Source organism: Phascolarctos cinereus, unplaced genomic scaffold, assembly GCF_003287225.1.
Source record: "Phascolarctos cinereus isolate Bilbo 61053 unplaced genomic scaffold, phaCin_HiC Scaffold_1;HRSCAF=81, whole genome shotgun sequence".
In the NCBI taxonomy this organism is placed as follows: domain Eukaryota; kingdom Metazoa; phylum Chordata; class Mammalia; order Diprotodontia; family Phascolarctidae; genus Phascolarctos; species Phascolarctos cinereus.
The window spans coordinates 54,666,493-54,689,990 of NW_027555514.1; the positions used below are offsets into that span (position 1 = coordinate 54,666,493).

A 23,498-nucleotide genomic window follows, 5' to 3' on the forward strand; every position below is an offset into this window, starting at 1 on the left:
CCCGGGATCCATGGATGGACCTCAGGGAATCTGTTGAAGACTTGGATGGGAGAAAAATTATATCTTTATTTTCCTACCCTCAAACTGAAATTTAGCATTTCCACCCGCTGTTTAAACCATGATTCTGAAAAGACAACCATCACACACATACACACACACACACATAAAAGGTTAAGAATGCTTATTCTAAAAAAAAATAGGAATTGTAGAGTGTAAACACTTAATATGTGTCAACCATACATCATATTCTACATTAAATCACTGTTGGATTAGAAAGGACTGAATGAGATCTTGTTACAAGCAAAAATTTGCTCATGCTCTAAATCAGTAACTATTTCAGGACTAGTCTCAGTTATTACCAACTCCTTGGGTTTTCACACTAATATTTTGTTCATTAGTGATTTCCTCCCTATTTTCTGATCACATCTTGGTTAATGAACATAGCTGGGAAAGACACACACTTCTGGAAGCAGAACCCAAAAGATGGGTAAGTAAAAGCAACAACCAGAAACAAAGGTCTTTCTTAAGTCCTGTACACACTCTGAAGAGCTGACACGCACACTCACCCTCATGCTGCCTCAGCTGGAAAAGTAAATAGAATAAAGTGAGGAAACAGATTCTTCTTTTAAATACTGGCAGGAAAGACCTAGACAAGGAAATTCACCCCTGTTATGCTGAGGAACTGGAACTACCAGCCAAACACCACGATTTTCACTGTTAGTCTATCTTAATGATGCTTGAGCTAATTTCTACTTGAAACTAGTAGGTGGGAGAGAGAGGACTGATGGGTTTTTGTTTTGCTTTTCTATTGCTAAGATGCTGTTTAGATCTAAATAACAGTGTATAGCAAGAACAACAGTAGAGAAAAAAACACAAGAATTTCCCTAAATGCGAGATCCTCAGAGCCAGCTACAAGCAGGGCCTAGTCTCAGGCCTATGACTCTTCCCTCAGCTGCAGACTCCTGTTGCACACTTCTGTAGCTTTAAGGCTACCCACAACCAGCAGGAAATATAAAAGAGGAGGACAGAAACTGTGCCTGGGATTTCCCTGGTAAAAGAAGCACTTGGGTAAGGAAACTCCCTCCACTAATGTAGTTTGGTGCCTTCTTTACAACTTAAGAGTCCTACAAAGTTGCATGGCCAGTATATGTCAGAGGTAAGATTTAAACCACCTTCAGAATCTTCAACTACATTTATTTTGGTTTCTGAGGTCTCTTTGCTCTGTCCTGCCCCTACAGTCTTCCTGTCTTGTCCCTTTCCACCTACAAATGCTTGCAAGCTCCCTGGCCTCCACTCTATCTCTGCGACTTCTAAACCCCTGGCAGCCTTACAGAGCTTACAGACTGTGAATTTATTTTTCTGATCCCAGGCCCTCCCTAACCAATCATCCTTCCCAGCTACTTAGCACCTTCCAGAAAAAGAGAAAGTGATCTGTGTCCTGATATGTAACAATGGCCTATGGTCATGCAAGCCTGGCCTCATATAGGTTCCAAAATTCACTCCTCTGGCTGTTTCTGAGAATGGTTTGTCTGTGGCTTGTGGATTAGTTAGGCAAAGGCCGGGTTATAGCAGCCAGACTGGCCTATATCAAGAAAGGGACTGTGAGCAAATATGTTATTTTCCAAGCAATAAAAATTGCTGGGCTCAACACAGCCAGAAGTGCTAGTCTTGAGAGAGGGAAGGTTAATGAATCAGAGGGAACATTATGTTTGCTGCCTAAGGGTCTTTTACCATTTGATTGATTGTCCTTTTTTTTCTGTTTTCTCATTTGTTTTTCTCTTTTATGTTTCTCCCTTGCCTTCCTCTTCTTGCCCTGCACTCATACTTCTGCAGAACATTTTTAAACATTTATTAAAATAGCTTTCTGAAGCTATTCCAAGGATGTTGCTTCTAACATCTATCCTAAGAAATTTCCTGACTCTTACATAGTTTCACAAATGCTAACTTTAAAACTGTCATAAAGCTTTTAAAATTAATCTGGAGTGGTTTCATGAATTGGCATATTGTTACATATGCTTTCATACTGAACTCAAGGGGCCTTGTTCCAAAACTGAGAGTTTGTGAGAGATTTATAAGAAAAAGTGCCATTCCCCAATTGGTAAATTGTCAAAGGATACGAACAGGCAGTTTTCAAAGGAGGAAATCTGAGCCACATGAAAAAATGCCCTAACTCACTAATAATTAGAGAGATGCAAATTAAAACAACTCTGAATAACCACCTCATACCCATCGGATTGGTAGAGTTGACAAAAATGGGACAAATGCTAGAGAGGCCACAAGAAAAAATGTATATTAATGCATTGCTAGTAGAACTTGTGAACTAGTCTAAATTTTCTAGAGAACAAATTCTAACTATGTCCCAAAAGCTATTAGACTGTGCATATGCTTTGGCTTAATGAAACTGCTAATACAAGCTGTACCCCTGAGAGATCAAAGCTCTAAGAGGAGAATGATCCATATATACAAAAATATTTAGAGCAGCTCTTTTTATTGTGGTAAAGAAACAGAAACTCAGGGAACGTCCATACATTGGACAGGGGTGGAATAAATTATGATATTGTGCTATCAGAAATGATGAAGGGGATGGTTTCAGAAAAACCAGAGAAGACTTGTATGAATTGATGCAAAGTGAATTAAGTAGGACCAGGAGAACAATATATATAATAACAACAACATCATGAAGAAAAACAACTTTGAAAGACTTAGGAATTCTGATCAATACAATGACCAAACATAAATCCAAAGGGCTTAAGATGAAACATGATATGAATCTTCAAATAGAGAGCTGATGGACTCAGAGTGAAGTTTGAAACATATTTTCTGTGTTTTGGGGAATTTCTTAGGGGAAAGGAAGGGGAGAAATAGATGATGTGGGAACTTGTTTTGTTTGACTAAATTTTTAACAGTTTTGGTTTTTTAGCCTTTTCAGTTGGTGGAGGAAGTAGACATGGGAGGGAAAGAATCTGAAATTGAAAATAAAATAAAATTGATTTTTTTTAAAAAGTAGAGTTTATTCATGCATCAAATTAAAAATTGTGTTCTAACCCAGTATCACAGATCTGAAATACAAGCACAGGATCTATAATTTCCTCATCGGAAAGAGAAGTCCTTTCCTCCAGTGCAAACACAGCCCATCTGAAAACTTAGTAAATAAGTCCTATAGAGTTGCCTGAGGCATGGAATCACAGAATTAGAGAGTTGGAAGTTCAGCAGCCAGCTAGTCTGAACATATGCAAAAAAGAATCTCCACTATGCCACTGAAGAAGTGAACAGCCAACCTCTAAGACCTCCAAGGAGGGGAAGTCAGCAAATCAGGCACATTGGGAGGTACAGTGGGGAAAGTACTGGGCTTGGTGTCAAGAGAACTGAGTTTGAATCCTGTCTCTGACATTTGCTAGTTGTGCCATTTTAAGTAAGTGTAAGTCACCTAACTTTTCTGAGGCTCAGTTGCTTTACCTATCATAAAGAGATACTTATACTGTGCCTTCATAACAAGGATTTTGTAAAGAAAAGCCCTTTGCAAACCTGAAAATACCATAGAAATGTGAATTTTTCTCATTACGAGTCGACTTGGCCCCAACCCCTGGGATTGCCTCTCCCTGATTCCTCCATCAAATTCCTGCCAGTCTATTAAAACCCCAACTCAAAGAACAGTTTCAAAAAGTCTTCTCTAATCTACCCAACCAGTATTATCTCCACCCCTCATCACCACCAGCCTTCACAGATCATTTTGCTAGAGCCCACCTCATTAATATACCCTGTATTTTGCTTATTCTAGTTTTTCTATAGGGACTGTATTCTCCTACTAGGCCATAAGCAGCATGACTAAAGAGACTATGTCTTATCTAACTTTTGTGTACCCTCCAGTGCCTAGTAATCTGTTTAGAAGCTTAATAAACAAATCATACATTTGAAGTTAATGAGGATTTTAGAGTTCATCTCATCCAAGGGCTTTTAATCTTTTCTGTATTATGAATCCTTTGACAATCTAGGTGAAGACTAGAGACCACTTATCAGAATAACATTGTTAAATGCATAAGATAAAATTCAAAGGATCACAAAGGGACTCAATTATATTGAAATACTCAATAATTTTTTTTAAAGTCTTTACAAACCCACCCCACCCCCCAGATCTAGGCCAACCCCTTTACCATAACGACAAGGGAACCAAGGTCCAGAGAGGTTAAGCCCAAGGTCGCTCATGCAATAAGTGGAAGAGCTGAGATTTGAACCAGGTCCTCTGACTCCAACCCAACCCTGTTATTGAATGATGAATATCAGTAATGGATTACATATCACTCGGTGTTCAACAGAATTACCTTGTGAAGCTTCAATTGAGGTGTAAGTCACTGAAAAGCCTTCGTAAGCTATGGCAGCATCAGTCACCAGGCGCAGCATCAATGTGTTGCTGCTGCTCACGAGTGATGGAGGCACTGATTTTCCACAATACCTGTTTTCCGGGAAAATAGAGATATCCAGTATCTGGTACTGATTTTGTGTCACTGAATAATTCATCGAGCATTTTAAAAACTGAATAATTTTAATGAGCTTGACTATTCCCCTAAATCTTTCAACAACAACTATCTATATTTCCAGGTCAACAAATTAGGGGCCCAAAATGAAAAACTATACATAATTCTGCTCATGGTTAATTCCCTGAAGTTGTTGGCTTGTCTAGTCTTGCATGCAATTTGCTTAACGGTCTATGGATACAGGTTTTGTGTGTGACTGGGCCGAGACCAACTCTTTAACTGAAGACCATCTTATCATAAAGCAGGCCTGAGAAAGGAGTCTGAAACTGTCTGTAGACTTCTTTTCTCTCCGGACGATCTCCAATTTATCCTGTACATACTTCACGTGTACATGGTTGCTTGCATGTTGTCTTCTTCATTAGACTGTGAGATCTTTGAGAGTAGGAATTGGTTTTTCCCATTTTTAATATTGCCAGGACTTAGCACAATCTCTGGCACGTTGTTACTATTATTCTTGTTCAGTCATTCAGTCGTGTCTGACTCTACGTGACCCCATGGATAAAAATCCATGGGGTTTTCTTGGCAAAGACATTGGAATGGTTTGCCATTTCTGTCTCCAGTGTGGCCCCATCTTACAGATGAGGAACTGAACTTACCCATGGTCATACTGCTAGTAGTGTCTGAGGACTCATTTGAACTCAGATCTTCCTGACTCCTGATACTTTATCCACTGTACCACCTACATGTCTGGCACATAGTAGTAAATAATAAGTAATGAATGCTTGTTGACTTGACTTGAAACTAGGTATCCCAAATTAGAGGATATCCAGCAAAGGGGAGAAGGAAACCCAAACCGAAAAGGAAAAATAAGACTCAAGTGGATGGGGAAAACTTTTCTGAGGGAAAACCTAAGAAGAGCTCATAGGGAGGAAGGAAAGCGGGTTCAGCACATCAGTTCATTCAGGGCCAATACTCATCCATTTAGGAACTTCAGGAAAGGGAATGTAAGTGGATTTGCTAAGAGGTTTTAAAATACTATTGCAATTTATGCTGTTCATCTTAAAATGACATGTTCATTAAAGCACATGTATAAGGGGCAAAGTAAAGACAGACTGGAAAAAAGAAGGAAATTTAGAGGCAGTTGGTGGCACAGCAGATAGGCACTGGGTCTGGAATCAGAAAGACCTGAGTTCAAGTCTAGCCTCAGAAACTTATTAACTGTGTGACCCTGGTCAAATCACTTAACCTCTGTCTAATTCTGTTTTCCTAACTGAAAAATGTGAGTAATAATTGGGAAGCTCACAGGGTTGTCCTGAGGATCAAATGAGGTTATTTTTGTAAAGCACTCTTAACAGTTCCTGGCACGCAGTAGGTGTTTAATAAATGTGTGTTTCCTTCCTTGATGGGATAAAGAAAAGCAAGAAGAAAAAGAAAGGTGGAGGGAGTAGGGAAACAGGGACTGAATAAAATAAATATTAAGAACCTAAAAACAGAGGGTAACTTTAAAAAGGATACAAAAAGAAACAAAGTTTGAAGTGGGGAGTAAAAAAAGGGAGGAAGGAAGAAACATCAATGAAGAAAGAAAGAAAGCAGCAAAGTGCCTCATTTTACCCTTCCCTCACCTCAAGAAGCTATCTCTTGTGTGGACACAGTTCTTAAAACTGTCAAAGACTGCTCTGAAATTGGAACAGAGGGCTGCAGGTCAAGTATGGCATAGGGGCAGAAATATAACCAATCAAATGGATGTTGCCTCATCCTTCTGTACTTAAGAACTAAGTCTTATATCAATCAATCAATATTTATTAATTGCCTACTATGTGCCAGGCACTGTACAATCCCTCTCTTACCCAGAAACACCCAGAAAGAAGAATGGCAGTCTCAGCAGCCTTTCATATAAGAACTTGGCTTTCATATCTTTCACCAAGTGTTATCTGAACCTACAAACTCCTCACAAAAGAAGAAAGCGAAAAATAATCACCTGCCAAGAGTTTCTCCCGTGCCTTCATCATAGACTTCAAGATAGTCACTAGTGCAATTGTAATGGAAATCCAGATGGAATATTTCGAATGTTAGCCGGATCCGGTAATCAGACTGGACAGAGATTAGCCATGTGCAGTTAATACCATGTGGATAGATATCTGGATGACCAGGACTGCTAAAATGTCCAGATGAAGCAGTAAGAACTTCCCCACATTCTGTTCAAGTTCAGAAAACGTCTTGTCACAAGAAATGATTAACAAACTTTCAGAAGGAAATACCCTGAGTAAACTAGTTAAAAGATCCAAAGATGAAGATCTTTCTATTCTCTGAATGTTCACCCAAGTTAATTCTGGCCTTTTGTTAGGGACTATCTATTCAGCATTGATCCAGGTACATATTATATCATCTGGTGCTCTGTCTTCTGTCCTTGCCAGGACCGTGAGAAGACTTACAGCACTTTACAAACTTATTCATTCAGTCACAGCATCAGCAGAAACAAACTTGAGAGGCAAAGGGATGGCCAAGGAAAATTCTTACCCAGGTCTGCAGCACTGAACTGTGCTAGGAAGCCAAAATTTGTAGAAGAGGCACTTTTCCTGAATCTGACATAGACAGTATTGTATGTGGAAGTTACTAAGCCAGGACTGTCTGTGCCACAATACTTTCTGTCGTGCGAAGAGTCCATACTGAGGCTGTTCCCAATCTAGAAAGAAGGAAGGAAGGATGGAAGGAAGGAAGGAAGGAAGGAAGGAAGGAAGGAAGGAAGGAAGGAAGGAAGGAAAGAAAATAAGAGGGATAGAAAGTGAGAGAAAGAGAAAGAAATAAAGGAAGGAAAGAGGGAAAGAAACAAAGAAAGAGAGAGGGAAGAAAGGAAGGAAGGAAGCAAGGAAGGAGGGAAAGAAGAAATACAATCAAGCTTTAAGGCTTCTTAAATGCTTAGTATTTACAAATTAAATGTATTGTTTCAAAGCAGAAGTATTACTGCACTCAGGAGCTGATAAATATAAACTTTCTTCATTTTCATAGTCGTCAAGATAAACATGGAAGGGGGGTAGGTTTTATTTGTTCTTTACTATAACATCATTGGTGTGGGGAGCTCCTAGTGAGGAACTCCCTCCACCAGGACATCCCAACGCTTCCTCTGGAATGCAAAGTCTCAGACAGCTGCCCGAGTCACCAAGAAGTTGAATGCTTGCCCAGGGACATTGAGCCAATACATGTCAGAGGTAGACCTTGATCCAAGGTCTTCTTGACTTCAAGGTTAGTTCTCTCTTGTCTTTATTCCTCCATGCTGCCTTCCTCTTATATAGAGATATCACCTTAAATACTTTAATATTTCAATGAACTGTGATTTAGTCAATTTGATTCATATCCACAACCAATTAGTTAACTCTGACCCCTAAAATAAAAAGGAAACAAAGGTTGGTATACAGAGCTTTTAAAAAAAAAAGGAGAAATATAGGAGAAAGTAAAAAGAAGAAATGCATCTGGTTGAAGATATAGCTAGATGTCAAGTGACCATGACTAGAGATTGTACTGTTTATTAGGTGTCAACTTTTGAAAATTGATCTTAAATAACAGCCCCAGACATTTGTTAGCTGTGTGACCATGGGCAAGTCACAACCTCTCTGAGACTCTGTTTTCTCATCTGTAAAATGGTATGAAACATTCAGTTCCTACACTCCACCAGACCCCCTAGAAGCAGTAAAGAACAAAGGACAAACATGCAAAGCACTTTACAAACTTTAGATCACTATGTCAATGCCAGCCGTTATTTCTGCTATTAATAATAACTTGCTGGGACATCTTCCTAAACTTTTCCAGAAGTCAAATGGATAAATTAGATAGAACCAAATAATAATATAGTCAGATAAAATGCATAATTTTTAAGGATTACATTGTTTTCTATGATGATTCTTTTTTTTAAACAGTGCAAAAGTAATGCTATGGGAGATAAACAAAAAAATTTTTTTCAAGATATCTTTAACAGGTTTTTCCTTGGCACTCTATAGGAAAAAGGTGACCTACATAACTATCCATGTGTTTAATAATTACTAATTCTATTTTTTACTCTTGTCTCTTTGCTGTACCTGACTAGAGAGCAACACATTCTACTTTTCTTTAATGAAATGCATGATCACTAGTGTTCCCAAAGTTCCCCAACCTCCAGTGAGTTACCTCAACATAATCAGTGTCACAGCTGGCAGAGGCGCCAATCTGAAAATCAGTGAAGTTAAGGATGATGACTTGGCCTTGGGGTTGACTGATTTTCCAGTCACAGGTTTTTTCATGAGGGTAGGCATTGGGATGGAAGGGGGTGCGAATGATCCCTTCTCCTGTTAGCTCACCCCCACAAGCTACAAAAAGAAAACCAATGGTTAACACTTGGCTAAGGACTGGCACTAGGTTCCATTAAACTTTTTTTTTTAAAGCAAGAAACTCTCAAGAGAAATATTGGAGATATGCTTGATCTGAGAATGGTGGACATTAAGACCTAGATACACAATAACCTGGATGTTAAGATGTCCTCATCTATAAAATATGGTTATTTTCCATAATATGAGATCACATAATAACAAGATTCTTTGGAGAAATTGATACCTTAAAATTAGACAAGCTAGAGGTCACAATTCAAGTCACCAGTTTTCTTACCAACTTGGTAAGTGGCCTGGAAACTGGCCTTTTGTACTGACGGATCTGACTTAAACCTGACCCAGATGTTGTTGGAAATGGAGTATATGGAGGCAGGAGTCTTGCTCTCACACAATTTTTCAAGTAAGGTTTCACCATCTAGAACCTAAACAGAAAAAAAAAAAAGAAAACAGTTGTTTCTCTTAAAATGCACGGAATTCTATTGTATTAACAACTTTGTTTATGGTTGTAGTAGAGGGAAAATGACAATTTCAGATTTGTGATATAGACATAATACCATATTTAATATCAATCTGTGATAATGAAAAGCTGCCCAGGACTCATTATAACAGCAACAACCGCCCAAACAACCAGCACTTATTAAGTGTGTGGGAAACACATGCAGAGAAAGAAACAATCTCTGATATCAAGGAATCTACATGCTACAGGAGACTCATGAAGTAATATATAGGGATGTTAAGAATAACTATAAAGAGGATAAGTACAAACAAATACTAAGTAGATACACACAAGACAGTCTGGGATGAGGGCGCCAGCCCTTGGAGGAGGAGTTCAGGAAAGGACTTACATAAAAATGGTGCTTGTGTCATATGATAGAGACAGACAGACAAATGGACAGACAGCTAGATATAAATATATATAAACACACACACACATCCCTGATATTTAAAATTATGATCAATCTGGGTCCTACCTACCTTTCCAGACTTATTTCACATTACTTCCTTTCATATGGGGTAGCTACAGGACACAATGGATAGAATGCCAGGCCTAGAATAAGAAAGACTCATCTTCCTGAGTTCTAATCTGACATCAGATACTTACTAGCTGTGTGACCCTGGGCAAGCCACTTAACCCTGTTCACCTCAGTTTCCTCATCTGTAAAATGAGCTGGAGAAGGAAATGGCAAACCATTCCAGTATCTTTGCCAAGAAAACTCCAAATATGACTGAAAAATGACTGAACAACCATTTCATATACTCTGTGTTCTAGACAAACTGAACTATTTTCTATTCCCCAAACTTGTAATTTCCTTTCCTTCCTCTATGTCTTTGTATTCTTGAACAGGATGCCTCCTCACTTCCACCTCTAGGAACTCTTACCCACCTTCAAGGCATAGCTTACCTGCCACCCCCCATGGGGAGCCCTTCCCGAATAGCCCAGTTGCTACTCTCTTACTTTTTATATTATCTCATATGGATTTATCTGCTGTTTTACATACTCCTTGACAACTGGTTTTTGTTTTGTTGTGTTTTGCTTCATCTCTTTTTTGGTATTGCCAGAGCCCAGCACAGTGACTTGCATGAAGCAGAAGTGTAATCAAAGTGTGTTGGCTTCAGTGCATTAGATCTTTGACATACATCTCCCTCCTTCTCTCCAACTGTGTGTCTATATAAGTTTTCCTTGGTGTATGTGGTTTTTTTCCTGTGTATTTGTGTCTCACCTGATGTCTTCCTTTGTGAAGACATATAGTTATTCCTTCCAAATCACAGGGGTTAGGAAGTTGGTATCCTCATGATCTAGAAAATCTGCATAAAAATTTTTGGCCTTCCCTTTGTTTCAGAGAAGAAGTCTGAATTATTATGGTATTAAAAGATAAAATATGTTAATATTATACAATACTATACATATATTGTATGCGTTTATGAGTTTCCGAACTTTTTCTGCATCATCTGCTGGCCTTTGCAAGCTGTCTGCAGCTTCCACAAAACTTTTCCCAAATCTCCATTTAATTTCTTATGCCAACCTGCGATATATCAAAACTGCAATGGGGAAAGTCGTGATGTGGGAGGGATAACTGCATATCTGCGTCTGTCCTCTCCCTCTTTGTCTTTTTCTTTGTCTGCTCCTCTCATTTGTTTCTTTTTCTTTCTTCTCCCTCTCCCACCATCTGTTCCTCATCCTTAACTGGACGTTACACAGGACCGTACACTTTTTTTTTACTCCTATTCATTGAATAAGGTTTGTGTTCCCTGTTTTTAACTGAAAAAGAATGTAATAAAACATTTTAAACTTTCCTCATTCTCTTAAAACTACTAAAATAATTTCTTTTTTGCTTATGAAGCATTATTTTATTTTTCTTTAAGTCAGTAGCCATTGATGGGGGGAAAGTGCCCTATGCCTGGTCTATGGAAATACCTGTAAATAGAATTACCTATGAATATAGTCATTTCAATCACTTTAACACCTCACCGATGACAACACAGTATCACTGAGCCTAATCATCTGGAGACTCCAGATGTTTTGTAAATCCTCTGAGACAAAGAAGAATCAGTCTTCTTTTCCGTGGATTCATCAATGAACTAACTGAATTCCAACCTACTTGTTCAGATGGCATAAGGTGAACTGTGAAATGGTAAGGATCAACTGTTCTTCCTTTCTTTTAAAGACCAGCTCACATTCCACCTCCTCCAACTCTGTTAGCCCATACTGACCTCTCCTTTCTCTGAACTCCTTTATCATTAGATTATTTTAACTGCAAAATTCAGCATTTAACCCTATGCTGTCTTAACCTTGAATTGTTTCTCATAATTAAATGTTCCCTTGACAAATAAATTATAGGCTCTTTCAAGGTTAGGACTTTGTCCTCAGTCTTTAGAAGTAAACAGTACAGTATTGGAAAAAATAATTAATGGTGGACAAATATTCCATGATTCACTGATTTGAATGTACTATGTATCCTTTCAGATTTTCCTGAGAAGGCCATATAAATGACTATGGAGCCTAGACAGCTCTGGAAGGAGAAGAGAGACTAGGAAATCTTGCTATGTTCTTGGCATATGATTAACTCTTTCCATGACTACAAAGTCCCTCTCTTTTTCAATTTACCCATTAAAGAATGATGGGAAAGGGGAAAAATGGCCACATAGCATCAGAACTTGATAAAGTGAGGGTGTCTCCTGGGCCTCAAGATAATGAAATTCAAGACCATTAGCAAGCAGAAAGACAGCTGCAGCCCAACTGCTTTAAAAGAAACTTATAAGCCCCTAGGGCCCCAAACCCTCAGGTTACAATTGATTTTGGCTGCATCTCTCTCACTATGGGGATGCAATCTTGTTAATGCTGAAAGACTGTATACTCCCGAGGCCTCTGATATGGCAATATCTTAACCACAACCCAGTGGATCCAACAAAAAAATGGAATCTCTTGAGGACCAGGTAGAGGAAGTAGGCCCAAAGCAACCCCAGCACACTTCGCATTTTCTTATACACTATTGTTCTCATACAATGATCTTGGGTTTTAGAATCTCCCTTCTTGTCTGTCTCCATGTGAATACCTGCAGCAAATACACACTATTTCTTAGAAAGAGGCTCATAGAAAAGACTGTGGTTGCTCACTGACATTCAATGACATATCTGTTCCTTGCTACCGATCACATTTTTTATTATAGATTCAGAGGTGGATGCCACCTTAGAGATCAGCTAATCTAACAGCCTTCATTTTACAAGTGGGGAAACAGAGACTCACAGAGATTTAAGTGACATGCCCAAGGTCACTCAGCTAGTCTGTGGCAGGGCCAGAACTTAAACCCAGGTCCCCTGATTTTACTTCCTCTTCCCTTCAGCTCAAATGCTATCTTCTACATGAAATCTTTCCTTAACCAGAGGCTGGTGCCCATCTTCCCAAATCCAACTTGGATTTTTTTGACGTATATTCTATATTTACAGGCAGCTCTGTTTTGACACAATATATGCCTTCCCAAAATGCACTGCACAATTTATGGGGAAAATGGGAGACGGAATATAACACTCAAAATCTTCAGTGACACACACGAAAAAGAATCTGATTGAAATAGTAGCACCATTTTATACAGGGTTAGGAAGGGTTAGGAAATATATACTTATAATAAGTAGTGGCTCTTCTGCTTGGCCTGCACCCTGAACTGTACAGGACAGAGGCCAGGGGGAAGCCAGTGGGGATGGAATAGACCAGTCCTTCTCTGCTCACAAGTCCTACTGCACCAGAAGATGCACAATCAATATGGCACTTTACTTTGACCGAAACCTAAAGACTGCGGAAGTAGGAATTGTAGTGGGAAGTAGCTTGGGTGCTGTTTTCTGCATTCTCACTGTTTCTCGCAGAAGAAATCACAGAGAAGCACATTATGCTCAAAATGTTATCCAATATACCAATCCCATTGGAAAACAATTGTTTTTAGTTATAGGTCACTTCTCTTCACTTTTGTCTTTGCATTCTTGGCAGTTGGTACAACGTCTAAAGCATAAGAGGCACTTAATAGAGCTTGTTGATTGAGTGATTGATTAGAAATGATAAAGATAGCCCAGAACTAGAATCATGAGAGCTGAGATCTCAAGGGAACCTAGTGGTTGTTTAATCCAGCCCATATCTGGTTATCCAGATCTTGACGGGAAATGACCAGTGGTTTATACTTCAAGGGTCCTGTGAATCAGGGCCAGTTGAAGACTTTGGAAATCACTAACTAGCCAAAACTCTCACCTTCAGACTACGGGATACATCAAACAGTCGTGATTTTGCGTTCATTTCCTCTGTAACTTACACACAATTGCCTGAGGTACTAAGAGGTTCGGTGATTTGCCAGCATCAAATAGACAGTAGGCCCCAAAGTGAGACTTGAACCCAGGTCATCTAGATTCTGAGACTGCCACCCTGTGCTCTACCCTATTATTTTCGTAATAATTAAAAACTTTCAGAACATATTAACTCCCTATAGAGAGGGCTCAAAGGGCATATTAGACTGAAAAAAAAGCATTCACCCCAAACTGATAATATGATGTAGTTGGCCCAGTGTCCGACAACCAATAGCACCTGGAATGGGCACAATATCTAAACTCCACTTTTGTTCTTTAGTTAGCATACACATCTCCCCTCTCCCCAGATACCTTTGACAGCCTAAACATCATGGTCCATAGGCTTTAGAGATCATCAACTTTTTTTAGATGATCTAAGGGTCAACTATTTTAATCCTCTCGTATCATAGAAAAAACGAACTGAGATCCTGCCATATATCCGTCACATAGGGAATCTGATGCAGAGCCAAAACTCAAGCTGAGATACTCTAACCCCAGTCTTTTCCTCTACAACCCATGGTCTCTTCATACCCTTGTCTTAGTGAGCCTGGTCATGAGTTTCTGTCATGAATTCAGACTCTTTAAAAAAAAATTGGAAGTGATTGTTAGGTTCAGACATGACAGCAGTTAAGCTTTGATTGGCCGGTAGAAGCCAGTCCAAAGATATGTTTACAATGTGTTTTCTGTAGCATGGGAATCCAAGGAGGGAAACCTTTTCTGCTCACTTCCTAAGGTCAACAATAACAAACGAAGTAATAACCAGAGGTCCAAAGGGTGAGCTGGGACTGTTTTTATTACAGTGACTCAAAATTAACAGAATATAACAGAAAAAATACTGGACTGGAAGGCAAGACACCTGGGTTCTCATCTCTTCTCTACCATGAGTTAACTACATAATCTTGGACAACTCATAATTTCTCCAGACTAAGCTTCCTTCATTTATAAAATGAGGAGGTTGAAAGAATAAGAATTCACATTCACACAGTGGTTTAAGAACCTTCTTCATGATAACCCTGTAAGGGATGCAGTGAAAAATATTATCTTCACTTTATTGATGAGGAAACTGAAGTTCAGAGGGGTCAAGAGACTTGCCTGTAGATACATGGCTAGTGAGTATCAAGGCTGGCATCTAAATAGGTCAGTCATTCAGATTCTTCCCGAACATTTCTAGTTACATTGTCTAGCTCATCGTTGTGCTCCCTCACACGGAACTGGAAATAACGGTCAGTGCGGCTCAGTAGAAAGGATATTACTACGAAATCGGCAATTCTGGGATCAAATCACATCTCAACCACTTACCACCTGTGTTACTATGGGCAAAGCACTGAACCCTTCTTGGCTTCAATTTCTTCTTCTATAAAAGGAGAGGACTGGACTAATGTCATCAAAGGTCCCTTCCAACTGCAAATCTATTCTTCTTTATTATCCTTTTTTTCTTTTTGAGACAATCGGGGTTAAGTGACTTGTCCAGAGGCACACAGGGAGTCAGTGGCTGAGACCAGATTTGCACTTAGGTCCTCCTGACCCGAGCAGTGGTCCTCTATCCCCTCGGCCCCCTAGCTGCCCTTCCCCCCCAAATCTATTATTCTTCTGATGATGCTCTTCAGGCATAGACTGACCGATGGAGAGCAGAGCAGTGCTATTACTTCCCTACTCCCATGAAGGCAGCCTTGCTGTTGCTCTTGCTGCTCAGTTGTTCAATCATGTCCGACTCTCTGTGATGCCAAAAAGATGGCACAGCCCTGTTTAGAGACCATCTCACCCAACAGAACCCCCGCAGGTGATTTTCACTGTCATGTCAGGCCTGAGTCAACCTATACTTTTGCAGTTATTTTTTGGCTGGACATTAAAAAACTGGAACTTAAGGTTTCAAATTTATCCCTACTATATTCCATTTTGTGGAGTAAGACCCACAGCTATGAATGACACTTTTGAATCTTGATTACTAGCCAACCCAGAGCTATCCCACTTGGCTTCATATCTGATGAGCATGCTATCCATGTCTTCATCTAATTTACTGAGGAAAGCTTTGAACAGGACAGGCTTATGAGAAAAACCTCAGGCATAACTTGAGGGACTTAAGCCCAAGCTGACATAGATCCATTAATCAGCACTGTTTGGAAATGGCTGTTCAATCAGCTTTAAATCCACCTAAATACACTTTCTTTCTCTCCACCTTTCTCTGTAGTTTTAATATGAATATCATGAGAGATGCTGTCAAACTCCTTAATGAAAACCCAATAATTTATGTCTGGTATTAGCTTAGTAACATTACAAAAAAAAAAGAGAGAGAATGTGATCATTCTTGGTGTGATTCATCCTTAGTGAAATGATGATGATGGTAAAGATAACTCATTTATATAATACTTTTATGTGTATAATGAGAGTCCCTGAAACAATCTTATAAAAATGGTTTTCTTTCTCTCAGTTTCTAATGGCAAGGGGTTGAATCAAAAGAAAGGGTAGCAATAATGACGCAAAAATGTAAGGGCCACTGCAACATTTGTTTTTAAATGTACAAAAGAAAAGAGAAGGAAGTTCAGAAGGAAGTAGATAAGTAGTACAGTTGTGAAAGTCTCGTGTAGAAACTATCATATACTTTTTTCAAAAAAGCAAATATGAAATGGAAATTCATAGTTCAATGTAGAATTTTCATTTTGTATTAATATGTGCAAATGTCCCTTTTTTTGGTGTGTTAAGTTCAAAACTTTAAAAAGTCTTAATTAAAAGCAAACGTAACAGTGGACAGTACAAAAATTACCTTGCCTTTACAAATGAGAAAACAAGGGAGAGAGGCCAAGTCGGACTGGAGAACTGATCTGTTCTGTGAAGTTTGGATTCAGGCAGAGCGCTGCACTTGAGGACCTGGAGGGCCATATGTGGCTGTAAGGCCGCAGGATCCCCGCCCCTAGGCTAAGTACTTTGCTCCAGACATCCCCTCTTCTACAGAGAGCACCTCTATCCTCCCACGACAGCCGGTTTTTATCCTGAGCGTCATCCTTTGTTCTTCCCTCTCTCATTCCCCACATCTAAACAGTTTCCAGGTCTTAGGATCATAGGACTAGAGACTGAGACCTGGAAGGGACCTGAGAAGTCACAGAGTCCAACCTCTTCATTTAACAGATGAGGAAACAGGAAACATTATGTGATTTCATTGTGCTGATCAGCTTCCTTCAACCCTCGGAAGTAGAAATGTTTCCCTAAAGCAATGATATGGCTTGGGTTCATTTAGGTCACTAATGTAAAACTCAAATAGAAGTGGATCTCTGTGGGGGGTATGTTGATTTAGAAAACTACAAATTAATATTATCTATGTTGGCTTGCATTTTTATTTATTTTGTTAAACATCTCCCAATTACATTTTAATCTGGTTTGGCAAAATTTGGGAGTTTTCTGGGAAGTAACTTTAACAACTCTGATGATGAAAAATGTTTTGAATGAGTGCCACAGGGTACTGCAGTGTAATATTCTCCTTAATCTTTTGCTTCTTTTGAATTATGATAGTTGCACATTACAATGACTCCTGAGGTGGCGTTTTCCCAGTCTAGATCTGCAGAGAGGCAGTATGGTGTAATAAATAGATAGCTATGGAGCCAGGAAGCCCTGTGGTCAAGACGTGCCTCAGACACGTCCTAGCTATGTGACCACGGGTAAATCACTTAGCTTCTCGGTTCCTTAGACGATTCTCAAAAGAAGCAAATGTCTTAAATTCAACGTGTTCTAAACTGAACTCAACTTTCTACCAAAACTTCCTCCTCTTACTAACTGCCTCACTATTGTTAAGGCACCACCATCCTTCCAGTGCCCAGGTTCATGACCTCAATCCCTCATTCTCTCTCACCCAACATGTCCATTCTGTTTCCAAGTCTCGTCCCTTCTACCTCTGCCCCATCTCTTTCCTATCTGGTGCCTCATCTCCTCTGACACTGCCACCATCTTGGTGCAGGTTCTTATTATTTCATGCCTCAACTATTGCAACAACTGCTCAAGGGTCTCACTACATCAAGACTCTCCTCACTCCAGTTCATCCTTCATTCATCAAAGTCAAGTTCCTAAAGCACACGTCTAACCATGGCACCCCATTATTCAATCAACTCCAGTGGCCTCTTATTACCACTACGATCAAAGAGTAAATCTTCTATTTGGCTGGCCCCTTCCCACCTGTCCATTCTTCTCATACTTTACTGCCCTCCACACACTCTAAAATCCAATGACATTGGACTTCTTGCCGTTCCTTGCCCTCTACCTCCAGACTCTGGGCATTTAAACTTGTTATCACCCAAGCCTGGATCTCTCTCCTCCTCAGCTCTACTTCCTGGTTTCAAGTCTAAGCTAAAATCCCACTTTCTGAAAGGAGCCTTTCCCAGTTCCTCTGAAGGCTAGTACCTTCCCTCTGAGGGTATTTTCAATTTATCCTGTATATATCTTGGTTATACATAGTTGTTTAATGTTGTCTCCCCTACTAGATTATAAATTCCTAGAGGACAGGGATTGTTTTTGCCTTTCTTTATATTTCCAGCACTTAGCATAGTTCCTGGCACATAGCAGATGCTTAACAAATGTTTGTTGACTAATGCATTGGCAGAGTGGTTTCCACACCAAGAATTTCCTATGCCAATAAAATCAGAAGTTCACAGAACATTGTATACAGTAACAGCAACACTGTGTGATAATCAACTATGATAGACTTAGCTCTTCTCAGCAATACAATGATCCAAGACAATTTTAAAAGACTCGTGATGGAAAATACTATCCACATCCAGAGAAAGAATTATGGAGTCTAAATGCAGATCGAAGTATATTATTTACAGTGTTTCTTGCTTTTTGTTTTCTCTTTCTCATGGTTTTTCCCTTTTGTTCTGATTTTTGATTCTTCTTTCACAACTTGATGAATGTGGAAATAAGTTTAAAATGATCATACCTGTATAACCTATATGAGATTGCTTGTTGTCCTGAGGAGGAGACAGGAAAGGGAGGGAGGGATGGAGAAAAAAATTGGAACTGACAATTTTATAAAAATGAATGTTGAAAAATATCTTTACATGTCATTGGAAAAAATACTATTAAGTGGGGGAAAAAAAAGAAAAAATAATAAACTCAGAAGTTCAGACCTCTCACAGTCTATAAAAGGATCTTACAATAATAAAAGACAATCATGTGAAGGTCTACTTACTATTTTTACTGAAAGGCAGCACAAGATTTGAAAATAATGACAGAATTAATGATTGTCTGCAAAGGGAGCAGCTAAGCACCTGGTCTGAGTCTCTGACAAAACTTTCTAAATAGGCCAAATAATGCAAGCTCTCATTCTCTTACCATGTTTTTTCCCTCTTCACTTTCTTGTGTCTCTCATACTAATAATGTCTCCCTATGGTAAACCAAAAACAAGTGAGCTTCAGACAGCCTTCCATTGAGAAGCTTGTGGGAGCTGCCCTCAAGATTCACTACTCTGTTCTCAGACCTTTCAGGATGAGTCCCTCAGTCTACAGTGAATAACATACATTGAATAACATACATTCGATGATGGCAAGGAATTCCCTGGAGTTGGTGGAACCTCAAAAACTCTATTGATTCCTCTTGACCATGCGTATTGTCAGAGCCAGATGTATTCACCTCTGAACATCAGAAAAAGGAGGAATTTAGTTCAGTCCATGATGGACACATGCTTGTGGGAGGTGGGGAGGTCAGAGAACAAGCACGGAGCCCCAGTTCTTTTGACTCTAATTGGGCTTCTCGGGTATCCTTCCCTTCTGAGCAAGTATAAACCACCTTTGAATACTTCTGCTTGTCTTTCTTCTCCTTCCTTTCCCTTTCCTTCTCTGCTTTTCTTTTCCTTTTCTCCTTCCTGCTCCTCACAATGACCAACTGGCAGAGGCCAGAGCTGAGTGAAGATATTAAGGTTGGGGGGAGGGGGAAGGGAACCATTTCAATTCCTTCCCCTTCCTCACATGCATACCTCAAACTCTGGCCCTGATGGTTTTTAGAAGTATTGTTCTGCAAATATTTCCCCTCTCTTGAGATTAAAAATTAAGCCTTCATTACTACCTGATAAGTCCTCCACTCCATTCTTATGGTTAAAGCCCTTATAAAATAATTATGAGACATATTGCCCTGTACTTTGGAAAATGCATGCTTGTCATATTCTCTGGAATGCTTTGCATCACTAAAATGCCTTCTTTATGATTCACTCAACTGCTGATTCAACTAAGTTTGCCCTCAAGGGGCAAAAATCATTCATAGACTTTTAGAGCTAGAAGGAGATCTTCTAGGTCAGGGGCTTTTAACTTTTTGTGACATGGTACCCATTGGCAGCAATCTCCTAAAGCCTATGGACCCTTTCTCAGAATGACTATTTTAATTTGTAAAATAAGATACCTAGGATTACAAAGAAAACCAATTAATTGAAATACAAATAAAAATTCAATTTAATACAATTAAAAACACAATTAAAATTTAAAAAAATTAAGTTCACGGACTTCAAGCTAAGAACCTCTACCCTAGAACCACCCCTCATTTTATAGGGGAAAGCCCTAGGAATTACAGTGTCTTGCCCTATAACCCACAGCTAGTTGGGGGCAGAGCCAAGACGAAGATCCTCTTTCCTGCTTTCCCAGCTCCACCCCTAACCTCACCAACCAGCCTCTGCTCACTAGACTACATTGCATATTATATTCTTTCATTAAGAGTTTTTAGAAGAAAAGTGGAAATTCGAAAGAGAAGAATGGCTCAACAATCCACAAATTTTGTTAATGTTAATTCATTTGTTGTTCACTCATTTTTCAGTCATGTCTGATTCTTCATGACCCCATTTGGGGTTTTCTTGGTACTAGATATTTGATACCAGAGTGGTTTGCCATTCTTCTCCCGCTCATTTTACAGATGAGGCAACTGAGGCAAACAGGGCTAAGTGACCTGCCCAGGGTCACATACACTGTATGTGTCTGAAGCCAGATTTGAACTCAGGAAGACGAGTCTTCTTAACAATTTAGGCCTGGCACTCTGTGCACTATGGCACCACCTGGATACTCCAGTTAATTCCCACCCATAGCTAAAAAGCCAGACTACCTCGAGTCCAAGAAACACTATAAACTACTACATTATGGCAGCAAATTTCACTCAGAAAAGCCAGAGCACACCAGGAGTACTGCTACTACTGAGTAGAAAATATGTCTTTAAAAACAATACTCCTCAATAAAGGAAATTTTATCTTAAGTGTCTACTTAATCGAATATGTTTGTAAAATTTTTAAAAAGAAAAAAAAATTATGAAAGTATGAGCACTTTGTATATAACAATTCTTAGCTGAGATTTTTTAAAAAATCATAGTTAAAAGTTAAACTTTTAAAAGCTTAAACATAGGTTAAAGTTTTAAAACAAAGTTTTAAAAGTTAAACATAGTTAAAAGATCTCTAGTCTTTTCTTACATCATCTAGAAAGAAGTCCAGTGCTACCCAAAGGATTTGGTGCATTATAGGTTTTAGGCATTGTTAGAGTAGGAAAACTTAGGATTCTAGATTTAGAGTTGGGAGAATTCAGTCCCTTCACTGTATAGATGAAGAAACTGTGGCCCGAAAAGGTTAATGTCTTAAATGGCCTATATTCACCATGCCACACTGCCTCAAGGAAAAGTCGAAGGCTCCCAATATTCACAGGTGGTTTCCCATCCCACTACTAAGGAGGTCCAGCCCTGTTTAGCTTCCAAGATCAAACCAAATCAGGCCACTTAAGAGTAGCATATCCCTAGAAGAGCCATTGGGATAGGAAGAGTTCCAGGAAGGCTCTCCCCCCAAAAAAAATCCCCCTCCCTCTTCTTGCCCCCAACCTGGGAATCACAGGGCCTGAAAGGCCTTTGTTTGATTTTCAATCCTCTGAGTTAACCACTACTCCTCCTGTTAAACTGGTCCTCCTTTAAAATACGAATGCCCATATGAGGGCTAGCACATTAATTTATTAACATTTTAGGGCAAATTGAGCTGCTAACATGCTACTCCAATCTTAAAATCATACTGCTTCTCCAAACCAGTTCTACCATCTTTGATGCTAGCAGTATAATCATAGCACTTCTTCCTCCAGGACCTCCAGAATCCACGCCCTCTAGCCTTCCTAGGACTCAGCCCAGTGACTTATGACTGAATGAATGCAAACCAACCCAGTTGGGCCACACTAACTACTAAGTGGCCCCAGCCTATGCTTCATTTTCACATTCTAAGCAGTCCTCCAGCCATTTGCCCAGGCCATCTTGCCCTCTGTCACCATGCACGCACCCCCTTGACCTCACTCCCTACCCCTTTTCACCTTTTGTTCTGAGCACAGTAGTCAAAACAACAGTACTGTTACTGCTGGAAACAAGCTGCCAGTTGACTGTCCTATCCATCAGCTCGCTGTCTCTGTGAATTCCCAGACCACAGGAGATCTCACAGACCAGTTCAATTTAAGAAACAACAAATAACTATTTTGTACAGAGTTTTGTGCTAGGTACTGGAGAAAATACAAGATTTGGGTAAAATTTTTCATTTCATAACTGCAAGGGGATTCTTTTTTTTTTTTTCAGTCACTCAATAAGCACTTATTAAGCACCCACTGTGTGCCAGGCACTGTGCTAAGCACAGGACACAAGGGAAGGAGAAAACAGTCTTTACCTTCAGGAGCTCATGGTCTAACTTACATTTTAGAAAAGCAATCCCCTGAGGACCAGGGACAGCATTTCAATTGGAGTCATCAAAAAATAAGCAGGACAGTGATTTCTTGGGACATTTCATAGAAATTAAATAGACTAGGCCGACCTTGAAATGTGAAGAGAACTGAAGACCCAGAAAGATAATATGGAATTTCAGGTACTTAAATGGATGCCCAGCTTCACTGCTATGAAGAAGGGTGTGGAAAAGTGTCTCTAAATTCAAACTCATAACTGAGGGGGAAAACCATGGGATGTTCCTAGACAATGAGTCAGAGGACCAGGGTTCAGACCCTGACTGTACTACTCACTCATTCCCTATGTGACCTTAGACCCTTCACTAGGCTACTCCTTCTCATGGGTACAATTGAGTGAGTTGGACTCTCAAGGCCCTTGCTGGCCTAATCAATGACCCTAGTCTCCAAGTACAGTTTTGGATCACAGAAAACTGAAAAGGATGCTGCAAATCTAGTATAAAGCCCTTATTTTACAGATAAGGAAACCGAAAACCAGAAATGTTCATTCACCTCAATTCAATCCAATAGATATTTTTTAAGTTTCTGCTACAAGGCACAAGGCTAAGACCAGGACTTATAAATGTTATAGAGAATTTTATACAGATCTCATGTCATCCACTCAACTCTCTCAGCATTGTTCATGTTATCCTTATTTTACAGGTAAGAAAACTGCGGCTCCAAGTTCCAACAAAGAGTAAGTAGCAGAACCTGGCTTTGAACCCAGGTGACCCAACTTGAAATCCAGAGATCTTTCTGTTTGCGGGCCCCAGGATCTGGACACGGATTTTTTTTAACAGTAAATAAAACTTTCATGCTTAGGAAATTGAATGGCTTGTGTCTTGTTGCCAAAGCAACACTACAACTTTCCTGTCTTCATCAAGGAATGGTGTTCCATGAGTGGCTCTGTCTTTTCTCAAAGGGAGAAAACAGACGTCAGAAATTTAATTTCAGTTGGCAATGAAAAAGGCAAAAAATTTTCCATAGTGTAGATTTTGCCCTCCAGGAGACTGGGGATAAAAAGTAAACTGTTCCCCTCACAAGTGAGGTAGAATTTACTTCAGAACTTGAGAAAAAGAAAAAGAGTGACAGAGAGAGATAGAGAAAGGAGAGATACAGAAACAGACAGAGACAGAAAGAGACACACAGAGAGAGTC

At 39.5% G+C, this 23,498-nt stretch overlaps 1 protein-coding gene and 1 long non-coding RNA gene across 2 annotated transcripts in view; one reads left to right on the forward strand and one right to left on the reverse strand.

Moving 5' to 3' along the window:
• CUBN (cubilin) overlaps window positions 1–23,498 on the reverse strand; it is a 324,592-nt gene that overhangs the window by 261,258 nt on the left and 39,836 nt on the right. Inside the window, 5 exon segments of the mRNA XM_020966874.2 lie at window positions 4,320–4,450; window positions 6,451–6,667; window positions 6,990–7,155; window positions 8,631–8,809; window positions 9,105–9,249. Coding sequence (XP_020822533.1) covers window positions 4,320–4,450; window positions 6,451–6,667; window positions 6,990–7,155; window positions 8,631–8,809; window positions 9,105–9,249 — 838 coding nt within the window.
• LOC144456650 (uncharacterized) lies at window positions 1,061–23,167 on the forward strand. The gene is made up of 2 exons (XR_013485660.1): window positions 1,061–1,156; window positions 23,005–23,167. It is a non-coding gene; the product is annotated as an uncharacterized LOC144456650 (long non-coding RNA).